Here is a 26,628-nt window from a genome sequence, read left to right as displayed (position 1 = left end):
CACCCCGGAGCCGAGTTCTGCACCCATCTCTCCAATTGCGTTTTAAAATATGCAGTAAAAAAAAAATCGAGCAACGCCACATCCTACAAACTGGAGGGGAGGGGGAGGGCATTGTGTCCCCAAACGGATCATAAACAAGGGAAAGGAGGGGTTCGGAACTTTATTATTAAATACTTTCTCCACGCCAGAAAAACCAGGGCTCAGGCCTCGGTACTAAAGGGATAGGCTGAAGTCCCGGACGCGGCTCAGTGGTCGCGGGCGGCGGGTCCGGGCTTCCGGTCTCCCGGGCGCCAGAGGGTCATGGCGGGAAGGGGGAGGGCGCGCGCTCCAAGCTTTCCCTCCCCCACCCACACCCAGGGTCTTCTTCCTTCGGGATTCGGAGCCGCCTATCCTCCAGGGCCGACTAGCCGCAGGGCTGCAGGGGTCCAGGACGCCGCGACATAGCTTAGCGACAGCGCTCTCCCTGGCGACGGCGCCGCAACAAGATGGCGGACGACAGAGACAGGGAAGGCACAGGTAAGAGGCGCCGCAGGAGCGCAGCCCTAGCCGCCCGCCGCGATCCCAGGCCGCACGGGGGAGCTCCGGGCAGGGTGGGTCACCCTACCTCTGGACCCCACCCGCAGGAAGAGGGCTGACCGAGCCAGGTCCCGCCGCCCGCCCTGCCGGGGAGGCCCCCTCCCCTGTTCCTGCCGCCTCGCCTCGCCCCGCCCCTCCGCTCCCGCCCGGCAGTCATTCCGCCCCTCCCGCCCCTCCCGCTTCTCGGTTCCCGCCCGGCCCTGGTTCCGACCCCCTTCCTCGTCCCTTTTTCCGAGCCCCGAGCCTCGCTTCCAGCGTGGGTTGTGGCCGAGGCGCTGGCAGGGGAGGGCCATAATGGCGTCCTTGTTCACGGTCTCGGGGACGTCGCCTCCAATCCCTCGACCGGGCTCTGGTTGCCGCAGGCGCCACGCTGGCAGCTTCTCGGGCTGTGGGCCCCGGGGCGGGCCTGCGTGAGGACCGATCCGGCCTTTAGAGTCTGGCGGGCTCCTCCCCTGCCGCGCCGAAACCCCGCCCGGGCCAGCGGGCTGGCGTTCGCGGCCACCATTTTGCCTCCGTAATGGGGACGTAGGAGGACAACCTCGAGGACAGTACCTTTCTCTCCGAGCCTCCAGGTTCCGAAGTGCCTGCTCGGTGGCCGGCGCTATGCTACCCGCCTGGTGTATTGTCTTAAACGAAAAAACAAAAAACAACTTTAATAAAGACGGAAGAGCAAACTCCAGAGGGAACTCGTAGAGCCCCGTGCGCCGGCCTGGCCTCTGCTGCGGTACCAGCCGGGCCAGCGCGCGCGGTCGCGGCGTCAGAGGCGGGTCTGGGCCTCGGGGCTACGGGTCGCCATATCGGGGGGATTGATGTGCTTAATGTGTGGGGAGGCGAAAACCCGGTTATCCATGTTTACTTGCAAGACCGTTACGTTGTTTTAATTCGGCGGTTTGCTTAAAAACTTGATCCTTGGTTACTATCCTACGTTAGTTACCCAAAAATAATTGTTTATTTTGGTAATTGGCAAACTCATCGCAAAAACATCAAAAAGGCCATGAAACTGTAGAGGTAAACATCTTAGAAATGAAAATAATACTCCACCTTTGTTCTTTTCTTGAGTGCTTGAAACATCAACATACCATTTTTCTCAGCATGGAACAAAGATGTAATCAGGTTAACAGTATTTACAAGTGTAGAAGCCAGCCCTAGATACTTAGTCACTTGTCACGGTGATCACAGAAAATCAGCGGAGAAACTGCAAAAGAGCTACCTACTGATAGCAATAATATTTGATTTTTTTTATGGTGCCGTTAATCTAAAAGTCAGACGTATTTTTTAAATGTTGCCTTTCCTAAGATGTCATTATAATTTTATCGTGCTGCTTTAAAAGTATAAGGTACGTCCTAAGAAAATGATTACTTTTTTTTGGTATTAGTTTTAAAACTTCCCCAGAAAACCAGATGACTTACTTTGATTTATTAAATTATTATTTACAAAAAAATGGAAGAATCATTAGAAGATAATTTTAACAAGTTAATCGTGGATTTTTAAAAAAGATTATTAGGTCAGCCTGAGGAAAAAAGCTCTGTATTATGAGGCAAATACAATTTTTTTTCTTCATTTGAAAAAAGTAGATTGAAAGCTGTTTTGATTTCTCAGTTTTCAAAAATACGTTTCTATTTAAAATAAGCTAATTCAAAGAAGAAACAATTCTGTCTATAGCCATAGAAGAAGTAATGACTGTTAAAAGCTGGATGTCATTCATTCAGTTGGCATGTGTTTAATGCCTACCATATGGAAGGCATTCTGAGTAGGTTAGAACGTCGGAGGATACACATACTGAAAAAAATATTTTTTTCTCCCAAGGAAGGTGAGATCAGTAAGGGAGATAAGACATCCATAAATGGGAGGGAACAGTCAGCTGGACTGAGCAGTCTGTCCCCTCCTGCTGTGGGCAGCAGCCTGGTATCACTGGGAGCTTACCAGAAAGGAAGGAGCTCAGTCCCTGCCCCTGACTTACTGAATCAGAGTCTGCATTTAAGCACACCTGCAGGTCATCCACATGCACATTAAAGTTTGAGAAGCACTGTTGTATATCTCATTTACTCCTTATTTTTTGTTTGTTTTCTTTGAATTTTATTTTATTTTTTTATACAGCAGGTTCTTATTAGTTATCTATTTTATACATATTAGTATATATATGTGAATCCCAATCGCCCAATTCATCCCTCCCCCCACCCCCGCTTTTCCCCCTTGGTGTCCATATGTTTGTTCTTTACATCCATGTCTCTATTTCTGCCTTGCAAACCAGTTCATCTGTACCACTTTTCTAGATTCCACATACATTCATTAATATATGATACTTGTTTTTCTTTTTCTGACTTAACTCTGCATGACAGTCAGTAGGTCCATCCACGTCTCTACAAATGACCCAATATCGTTCCTTTTTATGGCTGAGTAATATTCTGTTGTATACGTGTACCACATCTTCTTTATCCATTCGTCTGTTGATGGGCATTTAGGTTGCTTCCATGACCTGGCTATTGTAAATAGTGCTGCAATGAACATTGGGGTTCATGTGTCTTTTTGAATTATGGTTTTCTCTGGGTATATGCCCAATCGTAGGATTGCTGGGTCATATGGTAATTCTGTTTCTAGTTTTTTAAGGAGCCTCCATACTGTCCATGGTGGCTGTATCAATTTACATTCCCACCAACAGAGCAAGAGGGTTCCCTTTTCTCCACACCCTCTCCAGCATTTGTTGTTTGTAGATATTCTGATGATGCCCATTCTAACTGGTGTGAGGTGATACCTCATTGTAGTTTTGATTTGCATTTCTCTGATAATTAGTGATGTTGAGCAGCTGTTCATGTGCCTCTTGGCCATCTGTATGTGTTCTTTGGAGAAATGTCTATTTAGGTCTTATGCACATTTTTTTGAATGGGTTGTTGTTTTACTATTGAGCTTCATGAGCTGTTTATATATTTTGGAGATTAATCCTTTGTCCGTTGATTCGTTTGCAAATATTTTCTCCCATTCTGAGGGTTGTCTTTTCGTCTTGTTTGTGGTTTCCTTTGCTGTGCAAAAGCCTGTAAATTTCATTAGGTCCCATTTGTTTAGTTTTGTCTTTACTTCCATTTCTCTAGGAGGTGGGTCAAAAACGATCTTGCTGTGATTTATGTCAAAGAGTGTTCTTCCTATGTTTTCCTCTAAGAGTTTTATAGTGTCCAGTCTTTAATCCATTTTGAGTTTATTTATGTGTATGGTGTTAGGAAGTGTTCTGATTTCATTCTTTTACATGTAGCTGTTCAGTTTTCCCAGCACCACTTATTGAAGAGACTGTCTTATCTCCATTGTATATCCTTGCCTCCTTTGTCATAGATTAGTTGACCATAGGTGTGTGGGTTCATCTCCGGGCTTTCTATCCTGTTTCATTGATCTATATTTCTGTTTTTGTGCCAGTACCATATTGTCTTGATTATTGTAGCTTTGTAGTATAGTCTGAAATCTGGGAGCCTGATTCCTCCCACCCCGTTTTGTCCCCTCAAGACTGCTTTGGCTATTCAGAGGCTTTTGTGTCTCCATACAAATTTTAAGAATTTTTGTTCTGGTTCTGTAAAAAATGCCATTAGTAATTTGATAGGGATTGCACTGAGTCTGTAGATTGCTTTGGGTAGTACAGTCATTTTCACAATGTTGATTCTTCCAATCCAAGAACATGGTATATCTCTCCATCTGTTTGTATCGTCTTTGATTTCTTTCATCAGTGTCTTACAGTTTTCTGCATACAGGTCTTTTGTCTCCTTAGGTAGGTTTATTCCTAGGTATTTTATTCTTTTCGTTGCAGTGGTAAATGGGAGTGCTTCCTTAATTTCTCTTTCAGATTCTTTGTTCTTAGTATATAGGAATGAAAGAGATTTCTGTGCAGTAATTTTGTATCCTGCAACTTTACCAAATTCATTGATTAGCTCTAGAAGTTTTCTGGTGGCATTTTTAGGAATATCTATGTATAGTATCATGTCATCTGCAAACAGTGACAGTTTTACTTCTTTTCCAATTTGTATTCCTTTTATTTATTTATTTTTCTCTGATTGCCGTGGCTGGGACTTCCAAAACTATGTTGAATAATAGTGGCAAGAGTGGACATCCTTGTCTTGTTCCTGATCTTAGAGGAAATGCTTTCAGTTTTTCACCACTGAGAATGATGTTTGCTGTGGGTTTTGTTGTATACGGCCTTTAGTATGTTGAGGTAGGTTCCCTCTATGTCCACTTTCTGGAGTGTTTTTATCATAAATGGGTGTTGAATATTGTCAAAAGCTTTTTCTGCATCTATTGAGACGATCATACGGTTTTTAATTCTTCAATTTGTTAATATGGTGTTTCACGGAGATTAATTTGTGTATATTGAAGAATCCTTGCATCCCTGGGATAAATCCCACTTGATCATGGTATATGATCCTTTAAATGTGCTATTGGATTCTGTTTGCTAGTATTTTGTTGAGGATTTTTGCATCTATATTCATCAGTGATATTGGTCTGTAATTTTATTTTTTTGTAGTATCTTTGTCTGGTTTTAGTATCAGGGTGATGGTGGCCTCGTAGAGTGAGTTTGGGAGTGTTCCTTCCTCTGCAATATTTTGGAAGAGTTTGAGAAGGGTGGTGTTAGCTCTTCTCTAAATGTTTGATAGAACCTGTGAAGCCATCTGGTCCTGGACTTTTGTTTGTTGGAGGATTTTTAATCACAGTTTCAATTTTAGTGCTTGTGATTGGTCTGTTCATATTTTCTATTCCTTCCTGGTTCAGGCTTTGATGGTTATACCTTTCTAAGAATTTGTCCATTTCTTCCAGGTTTTCCATTTTATTGGCATAGAGTTGCTTATAGTAGTTTCTTATGATGCTTTGTATTTCTGTGGTGTCCATTGTAACTTCATTTTCATTTCTAATTTCATTGATTTGAGTCCTGTCCCTCTTTTTCTTGATGAGTCTGGCTAAAGGTTTATCAATTTTGTTTATCTTCTCAAAGAACTAGCTTTTAGTTTTATTGATCTTTGCTATTGTTTTCTTTGTTTCTATTTCATTTGTTTCTGCAATGATCTTTATGATTTCTTTCCTTCTACTAACTTTGGGTTTTGTTTGTTCTTCATTCTACTTCCTTAGGTATAAGTTTAGATGGCTTATTTGAGATTTTTCTTGTTTCTTGAGGTAGGCTTGTATTGCTGTAACTTCCCTCTTAGAACTGCTTTTGCTGCATCCCATAGGTTTTGGATCGTAGTGTTTCATTGTCATTTGTTTCTAGGTAGTTTTTGATTTCCTCTTTGATTTCTTCAGTGATCTTTTGGTTATTTAGTAATGTATTGTTTAGCCTCCATGTGCTTGTGTTTCTTACGTTTTTTTTTTTTCCGTGTAATTGATTTCTAATCTCATAGCATTGTGGTCTGAAAAGATGCTTGCTATGATTTCAGTTTTCTTAAATTTACTGAGGGTTGATTTGTGACCTCAGATGTGATCTATCCTAGATAATGTTCCATGTGCACTTGAGAAAAAAGTGTAATCTGCTGTTTCCAGATGGAATGTCCTATGAATATCAATTAAATCTGTCTGGTTTGTTGTGTCATTTAAAGTTTGTGTTCCCTTATTAATTTTCTGTTTGGATGATCTGTCCATTGGTGTAAGTGAGGTGTTAAAGTCCCCCACTATTACTGTGTTACTGTCGATTTCCTCTTTTATAGCTGTTAGCAGTTGCCTTATGTATTGAGGTGCTCCAATGTTGGGTGCATATATTTTTATAATTGTTATATCTTCTTGGATTGATTCCTTGATCATTATGTAGTGTCCTTCCTTGTCTCTTGTAACATTCTTCATTTTAAAGTCTATTTTTCTGATATTAGTATTGCTACTCCAGCTTTCTTTGATTTCCATTTGCATGGAATAACTTTTTCCAGCCCCTCACTTCCAGTCTGTGTGTCCCTAGGTCTGAAGTGGGTCTCTTGTAGACAGCATATATACGGCTCTTGTTTCTGTATCCATTCAGCGAGCCTCTGTCTTTTGGTTGGAGCATTTAAGCCATTCACATTTAAGGTAATTAATCGATATGTGTGTTCCTATTACCATTTTCTTAATTGTTTTGGGGTTTTTTTGTATGTCCTTTTTTTCTCTTGTGTTTCTCACTTAGAGAAGTTTCTTGAGCATTCATCACAGAGCTGGTTTGGTGGTGCTGAATTCTCTTAGCTTTTGTTTGTCTGTAAATCTTTGATTTCTCCGTCAAATGAATGAGATCCTTGCTGGGTAGAGAAATCTTGGTTGTAGCTTCTTCCCTTTCATCATGTTAAATATATCATGCCACTCCCTTCTGGTTTGTAGAGGTTTTGCTGAGAAATCAGCTGTTAACCTTATGGGAGTTCTCTTATATGTTATTTGTTGTTTTTCCCTTGTTGCTTCTAATAATTTTTCTTTGTCTTTAATTTTTGTCAATTTGATTACTGTGTGTCTTGGAGTGTTTCTCCTTGGGTTTATTCTTCCTGGGACTCTCTGCACTTCCTGGACTTGGGTGGCTATTTCCTTTTCTATGTTAGGGAAGTTTTCGACTATAATCACTTCAAATATTTTCTTGGGTCCTTTCTCTCTCTCCTCTCCTTCTGAGACCACTATAATGCGAATGTTGTTGCGTTTAATGTTGTCCCACGGGTCTTTTAGGCTTTCTTCATTTCTTTTCATACTTTTTTCTTTATTGTGTTCTGTGGCAGTGCTTTCCACCATTCTGTCTTCTAGGTCACTCATCCGTTCTTCTGCCTCAGTTATTCTGCTATTGATTCCTTCTAGTGTATTTTTCATTTCAGTTATTGTATTGTTCATCTCTGTTTGTTTGTTCTTTAATTCTTCTAGGTCTTTGTTAAACATTTCTTGCATCTTCTCGATATTTGCGTCTATTCTTTTTCCAAGGTCCTGGATCATCTTCACTATCATTATTCTGAATTCTTTTTCTGGAAGGTTGCCTATCTCCACTTCATTTAGTTGCTTTTCAGGGGTTTTATCTTGTTCCTTCATCTGGTACATAGTCCTCTGCCTTTTCATTTTGTCCTCCTTTTCGTGAATGTGGTTCTCGTTCTACAGCCTGTGGGACTGTAGTTCTTCTTGCTTCTGCTGTCTGCCCTCTGGTGGATGAGGCTCTCTAAGAGGCTTGTGCAAGTTTCCTGATGGGAGGGACTGGTGGTTGGTAGAGCTGGGTGTTGCTCTGTTGGGCACATCTCAGTAAAGCTTTAATCAGCTTGTCTGTTGATCGGTGGAGCTGGGTTCCCTCCCTGTTGATTGTTTGGCCTGAGGCGACCCGGCACTGGAGCCTACATTCTCTTTGGTGGGGTAATGGCAGACTCTGGGAGGGCTCACGCCAAGGTGTACTTCCCAGAACTTCTGCTGCCAGTGTCCTTGTCCCTGTGGTGAGCCACAGCCACCCCCCTGCCTCTGCAGGGGACCCTCCAACACTAGCAGGTAGTTCTGGTTCAGTCTCCTATGGGATCATTGCTCTTTCCCCCATGTCCCGACGCGCAGACTACTTGGTGTGCGTCCTCCAAGAGTGGAGTCTCTCTTTCCCCCAGTTCTGTGAAGTTCTGCAGTCAAATCCTGCTAGCCTTCAAAGTCTGATTCTCTGGGAATTCTTCCTCCTGTTGCTGGACCCCCAGGTTGGGAGTGAACTCCAGTTGGTGGACTTCTGTGGCATAATTGTTCTCCAGTTTATGAGTCACCCACCCAGCAGTTATGGGATTTGATTTTATTGTGATTGTGCCCCTCTTACTGTCTCATTGTGGCTTCTCCTTTGTCTTTGGTTGTGGGGTATTTTTTTTGTGAGTTCCAGTGTCTTTCTGTTGATGGTTGTTCAGCAGTTAGCTGTGATTCTGGTGCTTTCAAAAGAGGGAGTCTCATTTACTCTTTATAACAGTTTTATGAGTTAAGTAACTGCAGTTTGAAGGCCATGATGAAATAAAAGTATGTTGTCTGAGGATAAACTAGAGATTCATATGCTGATATCATCTTTGTTTACACATATTCCACTCCTATATTTGATTCTGAACTCTGAAGTTTCAGAAATTACATCTAACCAATTAATAAGAATAGACCTAGCTTTGAGGATTCACACAAGCTAACTAAACTTGTGAAGAGTGATGTGCAAACCTGAATAATGATTTATTAATTTAAATAGGGGTATGTTGATACATTGATCAGAAAGCTGACCTCTGCAATATCATATATTGTTTTATGTGTATTAAGCTTTTGGCGAGGGCAAATCTATATTTCTAAAGTTTCTTGATGAGCATGGAATCACGCAAAAGAAAAAGAATAGTTTTGAAGGATATATCCATTACCTTATAAGCTCAAAGAGGGTGGGGAGATCACTTCTTTATATTCAGTGTCTTGCAGAGTGTACAGCACATGGTAGGAATTCAATAAATATTGTTGCATTCAGATCATTTGAATTAATTAAAAGTGTTTATGTTTTAATCAAAACATTACTTACTGTTTCCCCAAAAATCTACACTTAAAAGCACATGAAATTATTGTTAGGGGTTTTTTCCTTTTTCTTTCAGGTAAGCTATATGCTTTTATTTCATCTGGCTCAACAAACATTTTTTGAGAGCCATGGTATTCATTAGCATGTCTTTAAAAAATAAAAACATACATGTATTTTGAATTGTTCATATTTAATCTTGAATTTTTTTAAAGTTGTAAAGGAGGATTAAGTTTCTGGATAGCCATTGCACCTAGCTCTTCTTCAACATTTAGGGATTAATCTTGATACAAGTAGTGAGAATATTGGTAAGGAAAAGTAACTAAATCTATGACGGGTTTCTTGCTCTATTTATAAAATTTTTCTGTAAGTTTATATACATTGAAATCATGCTTATTTGTAGCATTTTTGTACTTTAACATAGTATAACTTATCTTTTTTCCTAGATTAAAAAATGTAACATAGTTATGTTAACAAATAGAAGAATTAAAAATTTTATAATCAAGTTAATTTTTTTAAAAAGGCCTTAATTTTATTTGTTTTACTGAAAGGGGAATTTTTGAAATGGGATAGGAAAAATTATTTTTGAATTTCTGTCATTTCTGTATAAGTTTCCTCAGCCAGAGCATTATGGTTTTTGTTTTTTTCTCTTCTTTTTTGTTTGTTTAAAATGGATAATCAATGCAGTTGTTGATTCTTTGGATCTTTAAATCTTACTTTAATGTTTCTGTCTCCTAGAGAGTTTTATATGGGACTGGAAGGATCTTCTACTTGTGATTAAAATCATGTCTAGGAAACAGACTGCTTAGGAATAACATTCTAATTTTTGGCAGGCTAGTGAGCTTTGGAAGGTGTGTGAGTTGTTTTTTTTAAACAAGCTTCAGATACTTAAAGTTCTTTCTAGGATTTACTATTTTTGTTTGTATTAAAATATTCTTTTGACTTTGCATGCTTTGATAACATTGCTTGGTAAAGTGCTTCCAATTCCTTATCAACTCCTGGATGTCTTCGATGTTTTACAGGTTTTTTTTGTTTTGTTTTGTGTTTTGTTTCCCCATATTGTGTCATTCCTCTCAAAACCCAACATTTGGAAATCTAAAGTAAAAAATAGAAATTACAGGTGAATATTACTTTTTAAAAAGTGAACTGTTGATAGTACAGAGCACAGTATGGAATAGTAGAAAACGTGAGCTTTGGAGTAAGATTTGAATTTGAATTACAGCTTTCTCAAGCTGTATCTGATCTTAGCAAAGATGCTAAACCTAAGGATCTTCAGGTTCCTCAAATATAAAGTGGGAATAATTATATCTATTTCATAATATTGTTGTAATGTGGGCAGTATTTTCTTATTCATCCTTATTACCCTCATCACCCCACAATGCCTGGCATTAAAGGAATGCTGAATAAATAGGAAGGAAAGTGGTTGGTGCATTGTAGGGAGTTAGTAGCTGTTTAGATTAGTAGATTCTATATGCATGACATGGAATCTAAGGGTTAAGAAAAACTTTAAGTCTTACCAATTATTGCTCACACATGATGCATTCATGTATATTTGGGGGCCATTTAATACATTTTCTCCTTATTTTAGACTGATTAGCATTCAGGGAGAGACTAACTGAAGAAGAAAACCAACTTATAGAAACCTAATTTGTTTCCTCTAATTCAGAATTAATAAGTTTGGAGAGGAAATTCCCTGGTGGCCCAGTGGTTAGGACTCTGCGCTTCCACTGCTGGCATCCTGGGTTCAATCCCTGGTCAGGAAATTAAGATCCTACGAGCTGTGTGGCACAACCAAAAAAAAAAAAAAAAAAAGAAAGAAAAGTTTGGAGAAAAATCGGACTGAAATTTATTTGTACTAACCTATAAAAATTTGTCAAGAAAATTTATAATTAAAAAAATCAAATGGACAATGCAATACCATTTCATACCCGTTGTTATTGTTTTTTATAGTAGCAACAGCAACACAAAATAATGTATTAGTGAGGATGTAGAGGAATTGAAGCCCTTGTGGACATTTAACTGGGAATGTAAAAAGTAAAATGGTGCAGCTGCTGTGGAAAATAGTATGATGGTACCTCAAAAAATTAGAAATTGCATTGCCATATGATCCAACAAATCCACATCTGGGTATATACCCCAAATAATTGAAAGCAGGAACTTGGACAGATATTTGTACACTTGTGTTCATAGCAGCATTATTCACAATAGTTGAAAGGTGGAAGAAAGTCAAGTGTCCATCAGTGGATGAATGGATAAACAAAGTGTGGCATATACATAAAATTAAATACTATTCAGCCTTAGAAAGGAAAGAAATTCTGACATATACACTGCATGGATGTATATGTTCATGCATATTTGAGGACATTTTGCTGAGTGGACTTATCCAGTCACAAAAAGACAAATACTGTATGATTCCACTTCTGTGAAGTACCTAGAGTAGTCAAATTCATAGTAGAATGGTGGTTGCCAGGGGAAGGATAAAAGGGAGGTTGTTGTTTAGTGGGTATGATGCCAAAAACTCGGCCTTTGTACACCAGTGCCAAATTGAATCTCGGAGACAGAGTTTTGGACGAAGTAGAAAAGAATAGCTTTGTTTCTTTGCAAGGCAAATGGGGACACAGCGGGCTTGTGCCCCTCAAAACTCTGTGTCCTTCCCCAGGAGGATTTGGTGAGGAGTTGTATAGCAGTGGTTCAAGGGTGGGGTTGCTGATGAGGATTAGGGTGTGTGCAGGGCCTGCACTCCTTTAATCTGGCCTTAGGTGATCTGACGAGTTTCTGTGGTCCCTTTAATCTGGCCTCAGGTGTTCTCTTGAAGAACTTCTCTGGTTCCTTTAATCTAGAATGAAGAATGCTAACATCTTCCATTTATTGGGGGCTTTAGTTCTGTAAAGAGCTCAAAGATGTTATGTGTATCCCTTGAGGAGGAACCAAGACCCTGCTGCACGTTGTTTCTTGACTGCTCCTCCCTTATCTCTGCATCCCCTCCCTTCCCTGATTAGCAACTGTTCAAATCTGTCCTTTGGGACTCTGGGAAGGTTGTGGAGGCTGGAGCCTATTCCCTATGAACAAGAAATGTGGGACACAGAAAGGCTTCTGTGCCCAGGAGCCCCACAGAGTCCTGCTCGGTTTCTCTCCCCCCTTTTCTTTGATACTCCTCAGTCTTGAGAACAGATGCTGGACAAGAAAGGGAATAATCATTTTGGATAGAAACAGTCATAAACTTGGCAGACGAACTTTGTTTTAGGGGGATTCAGTTTTAATCCCCCTTTTCAGTTTTATCTTTCCCCAAATCTTTCAGGGAATGGGGTTACTGCCACTCTGGCTACTTACTGCTGAAATGGGGTGTAGTCCTGCCTAAATTTTGCGGAATGGCTACCAAATTAAAAATATTTGAGTTCCATGTCCTGGATCCGAGTCTTGTATGATTAAGATCTCAATCCCTTGGTCCACCATTCTGGTGCAACAGACCCATTTATAAGTATGAGGAGTGACAACTTCCACAATGGTCACTTAGTTTTACCTTGGATATCTGAACCATAGTTATTCCATTTTGACCTTCAAATGTATTCTCCTCCTCAATGGCCAAAGCAGATTTACAATGCATGTCCAAAGGGCCACAAAATAGGCCACTTTTTAAACTTAAACCATGTATAAGCCAGAGTGACTTCCCCATACCTCAATATGTACAGATTTTTTTTTCTTTCATCATTTCCTCTTTTGATTTCAAGTCTTTCAGTAGAAAACATTGATGATGGAAATATTTGTCCCTCAATGCTGGGGTGATTCAGCTGTTTGCTCTGGGTCTAGACGAGGTCCCTTGGTGCTATGCCTTCTTTATATTTGCCTAGGTAGTCCACATTGGGGGAGAACTGATCAGGTATCTGAATAAGCTCAGAGGTATGTTAATGAGAAAACACTTTATAGACCCTGTACACTTTATTGTTTATACCCAGTTGTTACACAGGCATTGTACATGTGCTTTTAGCAGTAGACCCAGTTCAGCAGTGTGATGTGAAATTTATCAGAGACCTGTATTTGTCAAAAGGGTCCTTCACATAAATCCTCTTGAAGATGAAGCACTTTGCAAAAGTATCAGAGTATAATAATAACTGTCTATAAATCACAGAAAGACTTAAAAAGTCATGGTTAAACATTTAGTCACAGTGATTGACAAAAGAAACTTAGTTATTGCTGTGACATACAACATTTACAAATAATTAGGATTATGACTGATAAAATTTTACCAGGACATACTAGAATTTTAGGAATTACTGACTTGACAATGCTTCCCATGTAATTTAACATGTTAATTTAGTATTTCTCTGAGATGCCTCAAGGTTCCTCTGAAGCACCTAAGTTAGCTGGAGGTCAGCAGAACTTTTAGAATCTGCCAAACAATACTTATTTACTTAACCAAAGTGAAAAGATTTCAAAGGCAAATACAGATCACTTAAAGGCAAAGAAACTCATAAGCTGTTATCAAAATATTCCCAGAAAACTTTGGAGGGAGAATCCAAATCCGGTCTTGCCCCAGCCCACTCCCAGCAAAATCCATTTACCCAAATAGATTTAATTCAGTGTTAGAAAATCCTGATCATGCGCAGCTCTTTTCTCAGTGTCCCTTTTTCACACACTTTCCATCACATTCTGCATCCATATTATTTTGTCCCTTATTTTTTTCCCCTTTCAGAAACAGCTCTAGGACAAACCAGCTCTAGGACAAAATGACTTTCTTTTCTCTTTGTACCATCCTCCTATTACATTACTGTTCACTTTCTTTATTATGTAGCTGCATGAGTGCTTGAACATACGAAATTTCTCCTGTCTTTTCATTCCTGTGACAAAACAACTCTAGCTGGACGATAGTATATAATTTAGGCTACCATTCAAAGACCACTTTTCCTCATTTTCAAGAATGTATGTTGCCCAAACAAATTACAATAGAATCTCATTCCTTTTTCTTAGTCATAGGTTTATAACTATAGGTCGACCAGTCTACCAGGATTTTCCCCAGGGGACTATCAGATGGAATTTAAGAAGAAGCGCTTCCCATGTTTGATTGATAGAACACTCATGGGTGGACCAGGAACAAACCAAAATCCATGCCAGCAACAGAAGCTTCGAACCAAAGAAACCAAAAACCAAACAGAAACTAAAAACCAAATAGCACAAGGCTGAAATTGGCTTCCAAGTCCCAACTTAGCCTGTGACCTCTGTTCAAGCAGTGTGCCTTCCAAATGGGATTTCCCAGAATAGAAAATCCCCCAAATGGGAACCAGGGTACCTCTCAATGGACAGGGCCAAAGAGGCCTCGGACTCCATGCCAGGGGATATACCACATGCTGGCTGAGGTATCACGATGTCCCAGACACTACTTTTCTCCTTTCCCAAAATAATTCCTTAGAGTAGGACATTCAGGCCGTCATGGGCAGGAAGAAGAGAGGAATGTTCCTGAGATGAAGATGGCCTCAGCAGCTGCTAGGATGGTCTCTCTTCCTCCATCTGCTCCCGCCTGGGAGTTCCAGCTGCCGGGATGGTGGAATGGGTATGACTGGGGCTCGTCCTTTCTAGGCAAGGGTCCCAGGTGATCTGGCCTTTAAAGGAATTCTCCAGTCCTTTGCTCTCTTGAAAGAGGCTGACGTGGAGAAAACCTTGGAGTGTCCAATTCAACCAGGGGACCCCCGTGGGACTGTTCGCAAGTCAGCCCCATGTTGGGTGCCAAATTTAATGGTGAAAACTCGGCCTCTGTGCACTGGTGCTGAATCAAATCTTGGAGACAGAGAACTGGGTAAAGTTCTCTGTCTTGGCAAAGAATAGCTTTATTGCTTTGCCAGGCAAAGGGGGATATACCTGGCCTGTGCCCTGAAAAACTGTGTGTCCCAACCCGGTGGGATTTGGTGAGGAGTTTTATAGCAGTGGTTCAAGGGTGGGTTGCTAATAATGATCAGGGTGTGTGCAGAGCCTGCATTCCTTTAATCTGGCCTCAGGTGGTCTCCTGATGAGCTTCTCGAGGTTATCAAACTGTGACCTTCTCTCTGGAACATCTTCCATTTGGTGGGGGTTTTAGTTCTGCAGAAGAGCTTAAAGATACAATAAGTCCCCTACATACAAACAGGTTCTATTCTGAGAGAGCATTTGTATGTCCAGTTTGTAAGTCCAACAAAGTTAACCTAGGTACCCAACTAACACAATTGGCTACGTAGTACTGTACTGTAATAGGTTCATAATACTTTTCACACAAATATATAAAAAGCCAACAAACATGAAAAATAAGACATTTTTAACCTTACAGTACAGTGCATTGAAAAGTACAGTAGTACAGTAAGACAGCTGACATACAGGCGCTGGCATCGAGTGAAAAGACAAAAAGAGTTACTGACTGGAGGAGGGAGAGGAGGTGGGAGATGGTAGAGCTGAAGGATCGTCAGCAATAGGAGACAGAGGGCAAGCTGCAATTTCACTCAGGCCTGATGTTGATGGAGTGCACATTCACATCTTTGAAAGTTTGCAACTTGAAGGTTCATACGTAGGGGACTTACTGTATGGTTATGTGTATCCCTTGAAGGGGAACCAGGACCCTGTCCCAAGGCTGCACTATTGTTTCTTGACTGCTCTTCCCTTGTCTCTGCATCCCCTCCCTTCCCTGATTAACAACTGTTCGAATCTGCCATTTGGGACTCAGGAAAGGTCATGGAGGCTGGAGTCTATTCCCTACAAACAAGAAATGGGGGACACAGAAAGGCTTCCATGCCCAGGAGCTCCACAGGGTCCTGTTAGGTTTCAGGTATAGTGTTCAGTTTTGCAAGATAAGAGTTCTGGAGATAGTTTGCACAACAGTGTGAATATCCTTAATGCTACTGAATGGTTAAGATGGTTAAAATGGTTAAGATGGTTAATTTTTTGTTATGTCTATTTTACCATACTTGAAAAAAGTCAAATGGAAATGTTTCATCCAAAAAAAAAATTGTCATTGTTTTTGGAAGGCACTTTGGAAATTTGTATTATTTAAAGTTTTTTATAAATTTGGAGACATTGATAAAATCTACTTATCCGACAAATGGGGATACAAAGTAAATTGGTATGTATTGACTTGTTGGATTGTAGGCATTTAAAACCATTTAAAAATTATGTGTGTACATGTGTAAGAATGACAGGGGAAAACAGAAGAAGATGATATCAGGGTGGTCAGATTTTTCCAGGGGCATTTATTTTTAAAGAGTCTCATATTAATGTCATTTCTACAGAATTTTAAGACTCACATAGCAACTATTTTTATATTTTAAAATCTGAATGCTAATTATAAATTATTCTTACCCATTTGTGAAAACATATTTACCAAGTCCAATACTTGACAATGCTTTGTAAACCTCTAGTATGGATTTTTTTAGATATTAAGAGTGTAATAAAATAACTTATTTTTAAAATGTAGCACTAGGACTTCTCTGGTGGCACAGTGGTTAAGAATCTGCCTGCCAATGCAGGGGACATGGGTTCGAGCCCTGGTCCAGGAAGGTCCCACATGCCGTGGAGCAACTAAGCCCATGCGTCACAACTACTGAGCTGGTGCTCTAGAGCCCACGAGCCACAACTACGGAGCCTGCATGCCACAACTACTGAAGCCCGCGCGCCTAGAGCCAGTGCTCCCCAACAAGAGAATCCACTGCAATGAGAAGCCCATGCACTGCAACAAAGAGTAGCCCCTGTTCGCCACAACTAGAGAAAGGCTGCATGCAGCAACGAAGACCCAGCGCAGCCAAAAATAAATAAATTCATTTAAAAAAATAAATAAAATGTAGCAATAAATTTGGAGCCTAAGACCTGGGCTTGAATTTGGACACTGCTTTTTTTCAGATTTTACTTGGGCACGTCACTTAATTTCTTTAAACTTCAGTTCAAAGAGTTCTCAGTCTAATGAGCATTTTGAAGTAGGCACTGGGCTAAATATTTTACATGAATTATGTTATTTAATCCTTCCAACAAACCTATTGGGAGATATCTCTTTTATCCCCTCTCTACAAATGACAGGGGCTTGGATGGTAAAGTGGAACTCCAGTTTCAGCTCCAACAGGTAAGAGCTTGGAAGTCATCACCCCTGTTGCCATAAACTGGAAGAAATACTTGGTAATTTTGGTGAATAGCTGATGGCTGTGTGGAGGCTGTGTAAATGAGAAACTTCTGGGAGCCTACAGTCTTGGGAGGTCCTTCACACTTCCTTGGGTTTTACTTCCAGGAATCCCACAAGGCTATCTGGTAAAGTGTCAAGAAAGACCTCCTTGTTGCTCTAGCAGGGAGGAGGGAGAAAGTAACCATTTTGAAATCTCCAGAACATTCTTTTTTTTTTTTTTTGCGGTACGCAGGCCTCTCACTGTTGTGGCCTCTCCCGTTGCGGAGCACAGGCTCCGGATGCGCAGGCTCAGCGGCCGTGGCTCATGGGCCCAGTCGCTCCACAGCATGTGGGATCTTCCCGGACCGGGGCATGAACCCGTGTCCCCTGGATCGGCAGGCGGACTCTCAACCACTGCGCCACCAGGGAAGCCCGAAATCTCCAGAACATTCTTCATAGCAAAGATCTGCTCTCCAGGAGGAAAAGACCTTACCAGAGCTTTGTCTTACCTATCTTTATTTAACTAACTCCAGGGCCTTGTAGCCTTCCTGTCTCATCTAAGAGGATGGGGATAAGCTAAAAAACACTTGTGAAGGTCACAATTCAGAGACTCAGGTCCATTAAAAAACTGAAATTTAATCATGAGACTATAGAATGCTTTTCTTCACTTACAACTTATCACTACATCAACAGGGCTACAGTACAATAACACTGGAATACAACTGAAAGATGTGTGAGATGCAAACTGTGTTTAAGGAGGAATTCTCAGAGGAATCTGGCACCTACAGCTACAGCAAACATTAAACACACCCTATTCCTAGTCAAATTGACATAAAGCCTCACATTAATGATCTTCTGTCTCAGTTCCTATTACCTGATTCATCACGTGTGGTTTTTAACCAAAAGTTACAAGGTATGCTAAAAGGCAAGAAAAACAACCTGAAGAGAAAGCAAGCATCAGAACCAGACTCAGAGATATTATACAGATTTTGGAATAATCAGATAAAAAATTTAAGAGCTATGACTAATATGTTAAGGGCTGTAATGGAAAAAGTAGACAAAAATGCAAGAACAGATGAGTATTGTAAGCAGAGAGATGAAAACTCTAAGAAAAGGAAATGTTAGAGACCAAGTGCAGTGTAATGGAAATGAAGAATGCCTTTGATGGGCCTATCTATCAGTAGATTCAACATGGCTGAGGAAAGAATCATTGAGCTTGAAAATGATGTCAATAGAAACTTCCCAAACTGAAATGCAGGGAGAAAAAATGAAAAGCCGAAGCAAAATCCAGAGCATCCAAGAACTAGGACAATTAAAAAAGGTGTAAAATACACATAATTGGAATTACCAGAAGGAAAGGAATCAAAGAATGGAGCACAATAAATAGTTGAAGTAATAATGGCCAAGAATTTCCCAAAATTAATGACAGACACCAAACCAGATCCAGGAAGCTAAGGGAACACCATCAGAATAAATACCGAAAAGCTATGCCTTGGTATATTGTATTCAAACTGCAGAAAACCAAAGATAACAAGAAAATCCTGAAAGAAGCCAGAAAAAAAAACACCTTACCTAGGCTTCTTGTCAGAAACCATGTAAAGCAGGATAGAGTGGACTGAAATATTAAAGTGTTGAAAGACAGGTAAAGCAATGTGACCAAGGCCACTTAGCTAAGTGTTGAAGCAAGGACTCTGAAGCCAGTGCTCTTAGCCTCTATACCCCATAAAGAGAAGGCAAAGGGAATTTTATATAAAAGGAAGGAAAAATTGGCCCATGATCTCATTATCTAGAGCAGTAGTTCTCAAACTTCAGTGTACATCAGCATCACCTGGACTAGTTAAACCATAGGCTGCTGGGCGCCATTCCCAGAGTTTTGAACCAGTTAAGTCTGGGACGGCTGAGGTGGGATTGGGGGCCCGAGAATTTGCATTTCTAACAAGTTACATTAGGATGAGGATGCTATTAAAAAGCTATTGATCTAGAATCTAGAGTAAAATTTGCCATTTTAATATATTTCCTTCCAGGTTTTTTCTAGGCAGATTTGTATTTTTTTGTTTTACAGGTTTGAGATTACCTTGTATATGGTTTTATATCCAGCTTTTCCACTTACTATTATAAGCACTTTTTCATGTCATAAGTATTTCTCAAATATTATTTTTAATACCTGGCATTCATTATATTTATGAAATATATTTAAGCTTTCCCTGACTGTTGGATGTTTACACTGTTTCCAAATTTTCTGTGCTATAAATAATGCTGCAGTGAATATTCAATGAATGCCTTGTGTCAGGAATCTTTTGACACAGCTTTGATCCCCACCCTCTATCCCCTTTGGAAAAATGATTTCATTCAATCTTGTCTTTGTTGGTTCTTACTAGTTATAATACTTATGAGTTACAGAAGATAATCTAATCACAAATTGTTGTGATTCTTTTGTACTACTTACATTATTTTCTTTCAAAAATGTTTAATCAAAGATACATAATTATCAGTCAGCTTATGATCAATCAGGGTAAGATACATCTTTTTGCTTATTGTTTGTCTGTCCTGTTATAGTGGAAACACCATGAAGTCAGAGGCTTTATTTCACTTACTGTTTAATCCCTGGAGTTTAGAACAATTGTAGGTGGTAGTAGTCAGCCTGTAAGTATTTGTTGAAGGAATGCATAAACCAGGAGTAACACATTGAGTAAAGAAGTTTAACGTCACCCTGCATGGTCTTATTATGGGTAAATGTATTTTTCTGTTAACCTTCTAAAAATATTGAAAATAGCTCAGTTACCCTCATTACATTTGCAGATTGGAAATTACATATTTAATCCACCCTCATCATTCAAACAGCTAGAATGGCACTTCTACTTCAACATGATTGAGCAGCCCTTTATTTTTACCCTTTCTGAAACCCCACTAGAATGACAGTAAAGGAATTTAAAAAAAAAGGCATAGACTTACAAAGATAAAGAGAACAGGAGAGGAGATAATGGGGTTTGTAAAAAGACATTACTAGAAGAGGTAATAAATTATTAAATTGATGGATGAGTGGCCACTAACTTAGCAGAACCAAAGAAAATAAATGTGAGCCTATAGAGGAGGGAGCCTAAAAGAAACAAACCAAGTGGAGCTGTAAAATCCTGGAAGGGCTTAGGATTGGAGGCAGCAGCCATCTCTGATGGCCTGGTGTGTGGAGTAAGGCTAAATTTGGGAGGTTTGGATGAAAGTCATAAGGCAAATGGTTGGATCTGTCATCTCTTGGAGTAACCAGCTGATAACTTCCCTTCCATCCATGCAGAAGACTGGAAGTTTACTTTAAATCAGAGAGATTTAGGATTGAGGGATACCTGGCACAGTTGATGGTAGGGAGTGATGTGCCATAATTTTTACCAACTTTGATATAGTAGCTGAAATACTAACATTTGTTTTCAATTTAATATTACCACATAGATAAGTACTTCTGAGTAGGACCCAAGACAATAAATCTGAAAAGTGGTAGTATGTCTAATAGGATGTCAAAGAGATGGGGATTTGAAATTCTTTTAAGATCTTCATTAGTAATTAGGAAGAGGAGCTATGTACCTCTTTAATTGGTTGGTAGATTTGCATTGGTAACTACATTATAAAATAGTATAAGCACTAAAAGCTTCAAATGAAGAGTGAAAGGGAATTTAGAGATTAAAAAACTTCAGGTGAAATCAGTAAATGAAATTTCATAGAAACTGTGCAATAATAATGAAATGAGAGGGAAACTGTTTCAAATGTGACCTCAGTTTCAGTGACTTTTTAATCTCCATTGTACTTCAGCTGCCCACTCTCATGGCCAAACTGTATATTGCATCATCTAGAATTGTGCCGCCTCTGACATCTTAAATTCAGATACTTTATTCTTGAACTACCTTCTTATTCAGCACTGATTGTTTTTAAAAATAATTTTGTATAATAATTCTGTGAAATAATATCAAATGCACAGAAAAATTATAAGAATAGTATAGATATTCCCACATTCCCTTTACCCAAATTAACTAATTTTAACATTTTGTCACATTTTTATCACTCTCTTTATCATATACCTATATTAAAAATACATATTATGTATCTAAAATATATGTATTTTTTTGCTTGAAACATTTGAGAGTATGTTACATACTATTGTGTCACTTTATTCCTTAATACTTTTGTATGTATTTCATAAGAAAAAAGATAATCTCGTATGTAAAATCTCTATGAAGTTTAACTTAGATACACTTTTTTAAAAAATTGAAGTATTTACAATATTGTGTTAGTTTCAGGTGTACAGCAGTAATTCAGTTGTATATATATATATATATATATATATATACAGATTATTTTCTATTGTAGGTTATTACAAGATATTGAATATAGTGCCCTGTTCTGTACAGTAAATCCTTGTTGCTTATCTATTTTATGTATAGTAGTTTGTATCTGTTAATCCCATACTCCTAATTTATTCCTCCCCCCTTCTCTTTCCCCTTTGGTAACCATTAGTTTGTTTTCTATGTCTGTGAGTCTGTTTCTGTTTTATATATAGATTCATTCATATTACTTTTTAGATTCCACATATAAGTGATATCATATAATAGTTATCTTTCTCTGTCTGACTGACTTCACTTAGTATAATATTCTCTAGGCATTCTTTTTTATGGCTGAGTAATATTCCTGTGTGTTTGTGTGTGTGTGTGATTCTATTTTTAGTTTTTTAAGGAACCTGCACACTGTTTCCCATAGCGGCTGCACCAATTTACATTCTCATCAACAGTGTAGGAGGGTTCCCTTTCCTTCATACCCTCTCCAGCATTTATTATCTGTAGACTTTTTGATGATAGCTATTGTGACCAGTGTGAGGTGATACCTCATTGTGGTTTTGATTTGCATTTCTTTAATAATTAGTGATGTTGAGCATCTTTTCATGTGCCTGTTGGCCATCTGTATGTCTTCTTTGGAGAAATGTCTTTTTAGATCTTCTGCCCATTTTTTGATTGGGTTGTTTGTTTTTTTGATAGTGAGTTGTATGAACTGTTTGTATTTTTGGATATTCCCCTTGTTGATCACATTGTTTGCAAATATTTTCTCCCAGTCCATAGGTTGTCTTTTTGTTTTGTTGATGGTTTCCTTCGTTGTGCAAAAGCTTTTAAGTTTGATTAAGTCCCATTTGTTTATTTTTGCTTCTATTTCTTTTGCCTTGGGAGACTGACAAGAAAATATTACTAAGATTTATGTCCAAGAATGTTTTGCCTGTGTTCCCTTCTAGGAGTTTTATGGTGTCATATCTTATATTTATGTCTTTAAACCATTTTGAGTTTATTTTTGTATATGGTGTGAGGGAGTGTTCTAATTTCATTGATATATAGGCAGCTGTCCAGCTATCCCAACACCACTTGCTGAAGAGATTGTATTTTCCCATTGTATTTCATTGCCTTCTTTGTCATATATTAAGTGACTGTAGGTGTGTGGGTTTATTTCTGGGCTCTCTATTCTGTTCCATTGATCTATATGTCTTTTTGTGCCAATACCAGGCTGTTTTGATTACTGTAGCTTTGTAGCATTGTCTGAGGTCTGGAAGGGTTATGCTTTCAGCTTTGTTCTTTTTCTTCAGGATTGCTGTGGCAATTCTGGGTCTTTTGTGGTTCCATATACATTTTAGGACTATTTGTTCTAGTTCTGTGAACAATATCTTGGGTATTTTGATAGCGATTGTATGAAATCTGAAGATTGCTTTGTGTAGTGTGGCCATTTTAACAATATTAACTCTTCTAATCCAAGAGCAGGGTATAGCTTTCCATTCTTTGAGTAATTTTCAGTTTCCCTTATCCATGTTTTATAGTTTTTAGCATATAGGTCTTTTCACCTCCTTGTTTAAGTTTATTCCTAGGTTGGTTGGTTTGTTTGTTTTTTGCGGTACGCAGGCCTCTCACTGTTGTGGCCTCTCCCGTAGTGGAGCACAGGCTCCGGACGCGCAGGCTCAGCGGCCATGGCTCACAGGCCCAGCCACTCCGCGGCATGTGGGATCTTCCCGGACCGGGGCTTGAACCCATGTTCCCTGCATCGGCAGGCGGACTCTCAACCACTGCGCCACCAGGGAAGCCCCAGGTTTTTTTTTTTTTTGGCACAGTTTTAAACAGGATTATATTTTTACTTTTTCTTTCTGGTATTTCATTGTTAGTGTAAAGAAATGCAACAAATTTCTGTTTACTAATCTTCATCCTGCTCCTTGCTGAATTCATTTATTAGTTCTAATAGTTTTTGTGTGGAGACTTTAGGGTCTGTGTGTACAGTATCTTGTCATCTGCAAATAGTGACAGTTTTACCTCTTCCCTTTCGACTTGGATACCTTTTATTCTTCTTGTCTGACTGCTGTGGCTAGGATTTCCAGTACTATGTTTAATAGAAGTGGTGAGAGTGGGCACCCTTGTCTTTTTCCAGAATTTAGAGGGAAGGCTTTCAGCCATTGAGTATGATGTTAGCTGTGGGTTTGTCATAAATGGTTTTTATTATGTTGAGATATGCTACCTCTATACCCCCTTCAGTGAGAGTTTTTATCATGTATGGATGTTGAATTTTGTCAAATGCTTTTTCTGTGTGTATGGAGATGATCATGTAATTTTTGTCTTTCATTTTGTTAATGTGGTGTAGATACACCATTTTAATTTAATTCAATGGTCCATATTCCAATTTTGTCAGTTGTCCCAGTTGTCAATAATGCCTATTATAGCATTTTCTCCTTCTAGTACAGGTTTCAGCCCAGCATCACATATTGTATTTAGGGTCATGTCTCTTTAGTCCCCTTTAATCTAGAGCAGTACTTTAGTCTTTGTTATCTATCATGATATTGATAAACATTCACTGATTCAAAAAGAGTTTGGGTCGTCTATATCAATTCATGATCTCATATCTCTAATTCACTCATCACCCTATTCACTGTTTCACTGATATGGCAGGGAAAATACAAGCCATAAAATAGAAACTCCCTCAATTTCCTGACACATACACATTTACCTGCATCTACTGGATTATTGCAAAAGCCTCTTAATTGTTTTAATTATTTTCATTTACTGTGTTGAAAATCTGGTTATCTGGTGAAGTATTCTCTGTTTAAAACCTTTTAATGTTTTCCCATTGCCTTAGGACGGTCTCAACTCTAGCAGAGCAGACTATGATGTTTTATTTCTCCAGGTTTTTCTGTAATCACAAGTCTGGTAGGTACCATCCTCCATGCGTTCTATACTTCACCATAATGAACAGTTTGAAAGTTCCTGTAATGAAAGTACTAATGTGCATATATTGTTTTCTCATCCTGGGCTTCATTGAATAAATGGTATTTCTTAGTGGTTAAGAACATGAAATCTATAGTAACTCTTTATGAGTTCACATTCCAGCTCTGCCACTTAAGAGCTGGGTAACTTTAGGCTAGGTACATAACTATTTTAACTTCCTCACAGGTCACATGAGGAGTATAGTAGAACCTACCTCATACGGTGGTAAAGCATGTAGCAGAGAGCTTCACATGTAGTAAGAGCTCCATACATGTTATCACTCATTACTTATTGTGTCAGGCACTATGTTGGACATTGGAGAATTGAACATATTTGGGCCTTACCGTCTTAGAGATTATATACTGTAGAGGAGAGAAGCACACTTACATAACATTTAATGATATTTGGGATAAGTTCAAAAAGTTCTAGAAGAGGGACTCCTGACTTAATTTTTTCTTACTTCAGGGACTTTGAGTGCATTCCCTATACTACTAGTTTTCAGCTAAAGGAACTGCAAATTTAAAAGCCCAAATAAATAAAGGAGCATGGCTTATTAGAGGCATTGAATATAAGGGCCAGTGTAGCTGGAGTGGAGAGGTGAAGGTGGGTAAGACTGTAAGACTGTGAAATGAGGTTTATAAGTAGACAGAGGCCATACCTATTCGATGACCAGGTCAGGGGTGCTGACTTCTATCCAAGAGCAAGAGGAACTCATTAAAGCCTTTTAATTAGGGAGATAATACAATTCAGTTTATGTTTTTAAGACGTCACTTGCCTGCACGGTGGCAGATTGGACCAGAGCAAGAGCAGATGATGATGGTGGTATCTTGGACTAGTTGGCAGCAGAGGAAATAGACAAGAAGGTTTTAGAGTCTGGAGATTCTAAATTTCTTTGTGACTGCATGTTGAGATTTGGAGGAGAGGGTTATGGATGAATTAACACCCTCTCCATTTTGATTTCTGACTATCTTCTGGTCTCTACCTAAGTCCCGCCCTCAAAACTGAGTTGGGTGCCACTCCTGTGCTCCTGTAGTACTGTCGGCATACTTTGCTGAGTTTTAGCACATCTGCTGTTACAGTTTACTCTAGCTGGTTTGTTTTCCTTTTAAATTAAAATGTATTTGTTGTAGATGATCAATAAATATTTGATAAATGAAAGCGTGTGTTAACATAAAGCTAGATGATGAGTGAATACGGTATTTTATTTTTAAGCCAGGTGTTTTGGTGGTATATTGTTTTTGGATCAAGTCGTTTATAAAATAAGAATTCATTTAGAACTCCTTCTCCTCCCCCAAAAAACAACTTAATTGGGTCTTGACTTTTTTTTTCTTTTAAACAGCATGTCTCTGGAAAAGGTATTGGCATTACTTGGGTCAAATAGAACAACAACATCATTTGTACTTCTAGTTAATTAACCTGGAATGCATTTCTTTACCTTCTTTGTTCTGTGTTTTAAACAGTTCTCATGGTAAGGATTCCTCCTGGGGCTTATTATTTTCTCTTCATTTCTGTAGGTGGGGTTTTGAGTACCTAGTTAAATATTTAAATATGTATACAGACAGCTTTAGAAAAAAAGCCAGCTGCACTGTTTAAAAACCTCTATTTTCTTAGGCAGTGTGACATATATTTTGGTTAAGACAGCTGCCTCTGTATTTATTATCATTAATTTCTTCTTTCGAAATTAAATGTTAAATTGTTTTGGTTTTTCTTTCTATGGTTTGATTTTAACTTGGTATAATAGATAGTTTTTAGCCTTAGCGTTTCCATTGCTGAAAAACAAATACAATGTCAAATTGTTGGCTTTGGTAGTGCCTAATATGGGAAGAAGGAAAAAGGAATTACTGTGTAATGACATAACTTGCCTCTGAGATTTCACCAATTAAAAAGCATTGTATTATGATATATTCATTTAGTTACATTTACTTTGTAATAAAGAAGTCTGCTGTATGCTTTTGTGACCTAGAAGAGTAGGAACAACTAAGAATAATGTAAGATATATTTTTAACAGAAAATGAAATATATAGTTTTATTTAGTATTTTAAAAAAGATGATTTACATATCTAACCGGATATAATAATTATAGTAATTACTAGTTCAAAAAATATTATTAGTGAAATACCAACAGATTCTAGTAAGGTTTATGACTTCATGAAAATGAATGCTAATAATCCTGGGTGTGAAATTAGATTTTTGCCTTTTTTCTCTTTCTTTATATGTTTCATGTAAATGAGTACAGTTTACCC

The 26,628-nt window shown here is 38.8% G+C and overlaps 1 protein-coding gene across 4 annotated transcripts in view; it reads left to right on the top strand.

Annotated features, from left to right (window-relative positions):
• Positions 1 to 230: 230 nt before the first annotated feature.
• Positions 231 to 26,628, top strand: part of EFCAB2 (EF-hand calcium binding domain 2) — a 112,470-nt gene continuing 86,072 nt past the window's right edge. For 2 of the 4 annotated variants that reach the window (XM_060128469.1, XM_060128450.1), the window contains exon 1: positions 350 to 516. In XM_060128469.1, the coding sequence (XP_059984452.1) occupies positions 486 to 516 (31 nt within the window). In that variant the 5' untranslated portion in view covers positions 350 to 485. Of the gene's footprint in view, positions 517 to 24,257; positions 24,329 to 26,628 lie in introns of all 4 variants that reach the window. The other 2 variants (XM_060128478.1, XM_060128459.1) reach the window with 2 other exon arrangements.

This window comes from Lagenorhynchus albirostris, chromosome 2 (genome assembly GCF_949774975.1).
Source record: "Lagenorhynchus albirostris chromosome 2, mLagAlb1.1, whole genome shotgun sequence".
In the NCBI taxonomy this organism is placed as follows: Eukaryota; Metazoa; Chordata; class Mammalia; order Artiodactyla; family Delphinidae; genus Lagenorhynchus; species Lagenorhynchus albirostris.
Note: the sequence above shows the minus strand (reverse complement) of the source record. Positions and strands in the feature narration are given on the sequence as shown.